General features: G+C 29.8%; 1 protein-coding gene across 1 annotated transcript; it reads right to left on the reverse strand.

The window, feature by feature from the left end:
- Positions 1-1,005: 1,005 nt before the first annotated feature.
- Positions 1,006-5,655, reverse strand: LOC111633967. The gene is made up of 5 exons (XM_023378626.1): positions 5,540-5,655; positions 3,688-3,914; positions 3,469-3,622; positions 3,264-3,392; positions 1,006-1,670 (listed from the first exon to the last, which is right to left on the reverse strand). Exons 1-5 carry the CDS (start codon positions 5,643-5,645, stop codon positions 1,519-1,521), a joined length of 768 nt encoding a protein of 255 aa, XP_023234394.1. The 5' UTR covers positions 5,646-5,655; the 3' UTR covers positions 1,006-1,518.
- Between the last annotated feature and the right edge of the window lie 3,723 nt (positions 5,656-9,378).

The raw sequence follows: 9,378 nt of genomic DNA on the forward strand, positions 1-9,378 counted from the left end.
CATTTTTATAAATTTTATTAATGTTTTAATCCTAGATAAACTAAGTGAAAACAAAAATATTTTATACCATTTTTTTTAGTATTTTGCCAGTTAAAAATGTACGAAAATTGGCTAGACGACATTTGAATGAGAAGTAAAATAATACAGCCGTTTGCTTGAAATCATTACACACTTTACGTCAATTTGACGTCATTTTTTAAAACTTGTTCAATGTAAAAGTGAATAGATGACGTCAAATTGACGTTAAAGTTCACTTTCTGGACAAAAAGAGCCGGGCTTGCACTCTTATTTCATATAGGTTATTTTGTATTTTTAAATGGGATGAATCCTAATACAATTCATCTCTTCCTTATACGCATTTAAGTTTTTTAAATATTTTTCTGTATAAAATCAATTTTTTGAAGAATAAAATAAAAATTAAGAAGAATTTTAAAAATTCAAATACAAATACCGAGTGCAGTTTAATAAGAATTTTATCTTGTGTTTCTTACAAATACAGTAAGCAATTCTTATTACATTTTTAACAATCGACATAGTCATTTAAATATTTGCAATTATTTTTTTAAAGTTAATTGAAACAATTATTAGGTTTTTCTTCTTCAATATGCAAATATCGATGATAGCATTTGGGCAGAAATTAATTCATAACTTCTTCACTAAATCAGAATGTAACCGATCCCATGTCCCATTTTTGAATACGATTTGACAATGAAAAATTCTTCTTAAATGACTGCGAAATACTTTCAGAACAAATTTTGACAAAATAATTTTATAGTTCTTTATTCTTGTAATATCATCGATATTCTTTGGACATTTTAAAAATTTACTATCTCTACGTCTTACCAATAAATGATTCATACTGTGGAATGTATTATTGAAAATTATTTCTTGTAATGTAATGAATCATCAAATTATATTACCAATTCAAAAAATATTGACAATATCCGAATAACTTAACTGGTATATACTTTAATAATAGGAATTTTATTTTTTCACACTAATTCATAAAAGAAAAATGTTTAGAAGTGAATTTTCTTAAAAATAAATTCACTTCTAATCGATGTAGCTTTCGCAATTGCCTGCTTCTTAATAATATCGGAAATTTCTCTCTTTAATCATGATACATTAAACTAAAGGACTAAGGATATTTTTCGGTTGACAGTTCTGATTGACTGTTACAAGCGACAGAAAAGCCATAGGCCATAAAAATATCGTAACCTTTTAAACCTTCACGTAACGAGAATCTAAGTTACACAATTACTAAATACTAGCGATCATTAATACTTTATGACGTCAAGTCAGAGATTAATTTGAAAAATGCTACTTAAACGAATAATTATGACGTATAATGATGTATTGACGTAGCGCGTTTTATAACGAATGACGAAATTTAAACTAGTCTAATTTGTATCATTTACGCGAATTTAAAATATAATTTTATTTTTAGTTTTTACAATATTTTGGGCCTATATTTCGTCTAAAATATATTTACGTGTATAAATACAAATCCTATGGACATTAAGTATTGTTTAAATCAATCTTGGCGATGTAAGCCCTTGGGTTTGACCTACGCTGTTTCCTTTTTTTCAGGCACCAGATGACGATCGAAAGAATGAAGACGAATAGCATCACTCCTAAAATAATCCCCGCAATTCCTCCGCCAGAAAGACCTGAAAACAAAGCACTAGCTTTTAGTTAATAGCTTCTTAAATTACGCCGAAGGGAAAAAATGACTTTAACGTCCATTTGTATAATACGTTAATTGCCGTTAATTGTCTTTGCATAGAACATTAAATTCGAAAGGGTGACACGAAAAATTATATTTGCTCGATGACTTATTGATTTGAGAGACCGTACGCGGATGTAAATCAAGATAGTTCTTCAATATTTTGAAAAATTAAAGACTAAATACAAATTAAAAAATAAATAAAATTGTTAATTGTATTCCTGTGTTTGTCAAGGATGTGTGACAACATCAAATTTTAAAAAAATATTTTTTCATCCTGGATTTTTAAAGATTTTCAAGTTCTTCAATACTTTAATTTTTTTTAAGTTATTTATAAATATATTTGCAAATCTGATTTNTTCTTTCCAGCATTGCAAGATTTGACTACTTTGCACCAAATTTGGCTACACTTTTTTTAGTTTGGTATAAAAATTATCATTTCGTGCATTGGCTACTTTCTGGGCTACATGTTATTTATAAATATATTTGCAAATCTGATTTTTTTTCCTCCTTCTCTCATCTGCTATAATCTCTTCCGTGTTTGATTTTCTCTTGAGGAACTTAAGTGAATAATTTAAGAAGCATGCAGTTTTTTTATTTATGACCATGATAATAATGATATCATAATAAGGCTATAAATATTCAACCTAACATATTTTAAATAATATATTACTGTTGTTGTTTCACATAATGATGTAAAATGTGTTGTGTGTGTGTGTGTGTTCTGTGTGCTTGTAATGTTCTACAAAAAATTTGAGAATTTTTTCCTCTTTCGAAAACAACGAATCGATAGACAGATGCAGCGAAGGACTTTGTAACAAGAGGCAGAACATATTTGTCAGTGATTGAAACGATGGAGTGTCATCGACAGCGATATTGTCACAGCAACAGACGCCAGAGAGACAAGATTGCTTCTGCGAAGGGAGGGGGGAGGAAATGACTGACGCGTTTGATGAGGGTTTTAAGGGAACGGTCCACTGTTTGATCCGAGGAGACATTTGAAGCGCCATCTAGGGAATCATTTATAAAGCATTTGACTAAAATCGGATCTTTGTTATACATTTTCTTTACTTATAATTTTTTTCCGAATAAGTCACGTGATTTTAGATAATAACCATTTTTTAATCATCAAAAATTAATCGAATCCAAAATAAATTTTGACAATGTTTCTGCCTTACGCCATGTAAAAAATGGTAAATTTGGAATAAATTCACGTATAATTATGATTATGCATCAGAATGATAAAATAAAAACGTAAATAATGTAATTGTTAAAATAATAAAAAGTTATTGTAAGATTAAAGTGTTAAAAGTGCTTATGGCCTGGATCCTGAATAGAGAAACATTACTTTTGTCTCTACTAACGTTTCAGAATATGCATTTTAATTCTTTTTACGATGTGCATTTCGTCAAAATGTATAAAAATATGGAATCGTCCGATAAAAAATAACATACAAAAGTAATGTAACGAGAGCATTGTCACGAAGGAATTAATTTACGCATACAAAATGTGTACAATTTAGAACGTGTATACATGCCACAATTGGAAGGTTCTTCTGTTAATTCGTCGCTGTTATCTCCACAGTTATTGATACCGTCGCATTTTAGTGTCTTAGAAATGCATCTTGTATTCTTACACAAGAAGTTGAAGACGTCGGTACACAGATCTGTAGGAGTAATTTATCTTCGTCAGATCAAAGAGTAAATGGCAAGACTTAAATATTTGAAGGGCGGCGAACTTACTGCTGTAGGCGGTGAAGACAATTTCGAATCCGGAATCAAAAACGCCTTTATTTTCTGTGTGATAGGTAAAGGTAACCGCGCTACGATGAGACATATAAGTCAGAGCTTCGTCGTCTTTACATAATTTCCAATATTCGTTTCCCTGAATGTATAACTATAAACGAAGCGGATATTTATTTATTTAATGCATTTGTTTAAGGTTAAAAACTCGAAACTTACCTTAATGTAATTATTACAAGAATCAGGACTGTAAAAGTCAGTTTTCTTGATGTCAAGTAGAATGTGAGTATCGGAAGAGAACGTGGACAATGTTATGTTGCAGTGATAAGGAGCAGAGTGACTGGACGATCTCGTTGCCTTAATTATGGCCGAACTGGTGCTGCCCGTAACTCCTAAAGTATACCTCACAGAGCTTGTTTGCTGGGAACACGCTTCCTCCGCATAATCTGGAAATGAACTTTGCTTCATCCTCCGAATGCATTTTGTAGTAAGTTAATATAAAATAGATTCCTTCGAATTTCCGTAAGAAAATCAATTAGGCTACGTATTTTTAGCAAAAAAATAAAATGTTATACATAAATTGAAAAGTCTTACATATTTTATTTCTTTAAATTTTTTTTAAAAATTAGGATAAAATATAGACATATTTTAAATTATTACAAATTCAAGACTAAAAACAAACAAAAATTTGTTGCATTCATACAAATTTTTACCTATATTTAGTCTTCAATTTGTAATATTTTAAAATTATTTTCAAAAAATATGTTTACAAGATTCTAGTGCCAGAGGGACTTTTAATTAAATATTTTAAAAAATACTTTCTGCTTTCTTCAATTTCTGTACTTTAATTTAAATAATTCTATCTTTTTATTATTCACAGCCGCTTGAACAATACGATATAAACGCAATCATATATATTATACGTAGCCATATAACTTAAGCTTGTAAGAATTACAACATAGGAAGATCTCTATCGTTCGTTCCATAAAATGTAAACAATTAGAATGTCACACAACTACGTCAACTATTTAAAGTTAATCTTTACTAAAAAAATTTCTTTTCGAAACTCCTCCTAAGGGAAGTAAATTTTTACAGTATTTAATCTAATCACCCACCACATTTTGCATTTTTAAGTAGGACTACGAAATATATGCTAATGTCGACGATTTTATGTGTCTTTCTGTCTTTCCAATGACATTAGACAAATATTTAACAGAGCCTTCGGGGTCCTAAATTATCCATAGGGGGCGGTAGCGTCCGGTCGTAAACTCTCACCCGACAGATACGCATGCTCAGTTGAGCGAAACTATTTACGCCGGTATAACCTACATACCGTGTCGACCTACGTCTACATTGGTTACAACAAATACATGTCATCGAATTATATAAACAAAGTTACAAATAAAAAAATAGCTTACCCTGCGACAAGAACGAAATAACAAATTTATGTAGTGAAAACCTTAATTATTATTAATTTCATCACATTTTAACGTGAAATATTATCTTATACAACGTTAACGTTTACATCAAAATACGACTTGATAAGATATGCGTTCGGATTTCTGGATTTATTTTATAAAAATTCGAAGTGTCAAGTTATTTGGACCATTCATATACCTTTATATGTAGGCAAATTCCATCTTTCCAAGTGAAATAGTATTCATTCGACTGTCAGAAATTTGGCAAAAAGCCAACCCAGTGTCGATATATAAGATGGTGTACAGTCTTTGGCCTGTTACATCAATTAAAAATGCATTACGTGACGGCGATTTAATTTCACTTCCACCATAAAATAATAAAGAAGTAAAATAAAATTTAAAAATGTATTTGTATTAATTAAAAAAGTGACTATAAAAAGATTATCAGCTCTGACAAGTCTATTGTATATAATATAGGGCCTACGATTACTGTACTTTAATATTAAAAATTTGTGGCAAATATTAGACCAATAAAATGGTTATTCTAATAGTTCCAACAGCTAATTACATATAATTGTATAGGTTATATATTTTATATTTTAATTGGAAAATTATAGTAAAGAAAAATTAATCAGAAAAATCGTCACACTTACAAATGTTGCGCTCGGCATTACACACTTGAAAGGACAAAAATAAAAGTACTATTCGACACCATTTTACACTTTTAAAAAGCATTAAAAAGAGTATTTTGGAATGCATGGTAACGCTAATGACTCTCTATCTTAAATGATGCGTTATTCTAAAGCTAATTTGGACTTTGTTCCTACAATTACCTTTATTTATGGCTGTGTAAATAATTAAATCTCGGAAAAAAATTTACAAATATTACAAACTAAAAAGTTAATAAAGTAACACGTAGAACTTAGGCTTTAGAACTAAACGTAGTAACACGTAGGCTTTAGAACTAAAGTTTTTAATTTAATTCATTGAAGAAAGATGAGAATTAATTCTTTGTTTTATTGTTCAGAGGCAAATCATCTACGATTACTTATTTTGTAACTTATGACATAGATTTATAATCAGTTGAAAATATATAGCGTGCCATTGAAAAACGCTCTGTCCATTTAATTTTACAATATACAGGCTATTGTTTAGTTAATTCCATTCATGGCAATGTCTTCTTAACTAATTCTTTGTGTTAATTAAAAATTGTAAAGTCATCAGTCGTTGTAAAGTATAGAGAAAAACGTAGCTTTAAAACTCTAAAATAATTAGCATGTTAATGTATTTATACGTAGGATATTTTAAATTCATCTTCTACAAATGCCCTTGTAAAATTTTTTATTCTATTCAAGTTTTTTTTTTTATATTATAACGATTTAAAAATATATATATATATATTTTGGCAGGTAGCCGCTCGAGCTTGAATCATTTGATGCCCAAATAATAAATCACTGTTTTTTTATCTCCACGATCGACCAACCTCACCCACTCACTCGATACCACTGCACTTAACAACAGTCGGAAACAGGCCGAACTTGTTCTAAAGAGGACGTTCACTCCTTTACCAATGAACAAGCCACAATGGATCACGTGACGTAATGTAGTTGTCCCTCAACTTTTATAATAGGTTATGCACTCTGCAGGAATATTTATGATATGTAAATATAATAATTAGGTATGCCTACTAAAGTATTATTTAGATGAAATGCAACATGTAGGCCTACTATTTCTACTAATCAATGGACTTTTATGATTTTTTTTGTTTCTTGTTTTTTTTGCTTCCTAATACGAAGAAGATAATTTAATTAGCATAAGTTTAATATTAAATTATTTAGGATTGTATTTTAATTAATTTTTTATATTCGAACTTTTTTAACTTTCCAATACGAAACTTTTAAGCTAAATATTAATTTTTTTAAAATAATAATTCGCTATAATTGTAAGTTAGCAGATACTTTCTGCTATTTAAAATCTACTACAGAAGCCATTTATTTCACTTTTTTTATTACTTTTGTTTTGGTTAGAAGACCAAAGTAAGGTGTAGACAAATTCTCTCTGCAGATACAATCAGCTTACACGATTTGATTATTAAATTTCTACAAAAAATCCAGTCTATACCAATCAAAATTTCGGATGTTGTAATTTTCTGTATTACGTGTTTTAAATAAATCTCATTCCACTAATTTTAGTTGAGATATCTATATAAAAACGTAATATGTATTTAAATTCAAATACAATATTTTCCCATTGTCTTTAGGGCTAGTACCATCAGACAATAAATCAATTCTGGTGCACTCCAACAGATTATGCAGAGATAATTTGGACCGCCATCAGCAAAGCTACGGTACTCTTCTTAATGGAATCGATGCACGTAATCAGCGAGGTTCCCCTTCTAATGGACTCGCAACCGCCTTTTATGTAGACCTAGTATCGGTGGGCCTCCATAGAATCTCGTATAATTTCTACTCTTTCGGAAGTTTATCGATTTGTTCTCATAAAGGTTCTTGTCTAACGACGGACGAAGATCAAAGAGGAAGCAAGATTAACGATAAAGTAGAGTTTTCAATAGATTGTATATTTGTTACGATCTTAGAAGATAACGATTAGCTTTTGCTTCATTCGAATTATAAAAATAATTAACTTATAAGTGTACTTAAAATATGTTTTGATAAATATTTCCTTTATTATAGGAGAGTTTAGAGGAATTGTTATCCTGGAGAGTTAGTCATTTCAAAGCTTTCTTCGTAAATCTTAGAATGATAATTCTTGATTGATTCTGATGAAACCGTGTTGCTGTTATTAAGCTGTTTCTTTGCAGACAGACTAAGGTGACATATATCAACACTTGGCAACTTGTTGCCAAGTGTTGATATATGTCACCTTAGTGTGTCTGCAAAGAAACAGAAAAATGATAATTCTTGTTTTAATTATCTTATCGATGTTTTAGTTCAAGAGCTTTTCTAGAAAAATCATTCTTGATTTTTCGTTAGTTTAAAACATTTTTTAACTGTAAACGAACTTAAATAGGATGTATTTCTTAAGATTTACACCAAATCATTACATGATTTCATTAAGAATAAGAGATGATTAGTTAATCATGCACATGATTATGTGTAATTTAAAACTATAGTAAACTTTTGCCAAAATTACTTTATTTTGTATTTTTCTTACTTGTGACCTATATTCTAAACCTTTAGTCTTGATATTTTGGGTTAAGCTACTAAAGTAGGCTAGAGTTATAAAGTGATCGTCGGTCGATTGTTGTTAACTTACTCTTTGACATAGACTAACACGTGTGAATAGGTCAAGCTTTTCCCACTGACTCAAATTACCTACAACGACCCGGATACAATGACGTATGAAATTGACCCGTTTACCCGAAATCGGATGTATGATAAAAACAACGGATATCCGACAAACACAATGAAAAAACACTCTGTAATTATATTTTATACGGGCTTAGGACTAATGTGTTTATTTAGTTGCATTGCAATCAACGAATCGAGGTAAAATTACAAAGACAGAAACAATATAAATTTTCTGTTACGTCGGAAAAAAACTTCCTGTCGTGTAAGTCGGACAGAAAAAAAGATTTTTGACTATGAAGTCACGAACGAAAGTCTTTTCTTTAGTTGTTAACGAACAATCGATGGACCTAAGTTGTGAACAGATCTAAGTAAGAATCGGATGTAAATTTAAATGCATACGATCTAAGATTAAAAATTAATGACGTATCATTACGTTTGACTTTGAAAAATTCAATAAAAAATTCGAAACTTTTTAAATTTAAAATAGAATTGAGAATCCAGTCATTGTATTCTCATGACTTCGAGTAGAGATTATTTGTAAATTATATAGAATCAATTGTTTTTTCCTATCTTGGAAGACATTCCTTTGTCAATTATCAAAAAAATAATACAGTCGAATCTCTAATAAATAATCATCTCCCAATAACTGTCATCTCTGATCAGCGGCCAATTTTTCAAGAACTGGTTTTGGACAAAAATGCATACAAAATAAATTTAAATCACTACCACCTCCTCACAACGGCCATTTTTTTATGTTATCGTCAGTGGCGGTTGTAGCTTATAGGCTATACTGTATTTATATTTTGCGTTTGTTTACCTCGTTGGTTCTCAGTAATTGTGTTAATTTTAGAGATTTTATAGCAAGTTAAACTGTCACTTATTATTTATGCAAATAATAAACTTATTACTTGCATAATGAATTTTTTAATTTTACATTTAAGCATTAAAAAAGGTTTTACAAAAATGCCGATTAAAATCTCAAAACGAAATGAATAAATTCGAATCTAGACTAGAAAATAACAATATATTTTACAGCTACAATATCAATCCACGAAATTTGTACGTGCATTTCATAAATAGCATACGTAAATCTACGTAAATTACGCATCAAAGCTGGTAAATGAGCACCAGGAATGACTTTTAAATGATCGATGTACGTAACTACATTGCACATTTATTTC

The sequence above is a fragment of the Centruroides sculpturatus genome, unplaced genomic scaffold (genome assembly GCF_000671375.1).
Source record: "Centruroides sculpturatus isolate CEXI.00-Female unplaced genomic scaffold, Cexi_2.0 scaffold662, whole genome shotgun sequence".
In the NCBI taxonomy this organism is placed as follows: domain Eukaryota; kingdom Metazoa; phylum Arthropoda; class Arachnida; order Scorpiones; family Buthidae; genus Centruroides; species Centruroides sculpturatus.

Excerpts from the sequence above, each read along its gene's own strand:
- LOC111633967 (XM_023378626.1), bottom strand. The coding sequence starts at position 5,645 with ATGCATTCCAAAATACTCTTTTTAATGCTTTTTAAAAGTGTAAAATGG. Across the intron at positions 3,915-5,539 it reads TAATGCCGAGCGCAACATTT|ATTATGCGGAGGAAGCGTGT; the intron begins GTAAGTGTGACG and ends GTTCATTTCCAG. Across the intron at positions 3,623-3,687 it reads CTTGTAATAATTACATTAAG|TTATACATTCAGGGAAACGA; the intron begins GTAAGTTTCGAG and ends CTTCGTTTATAG.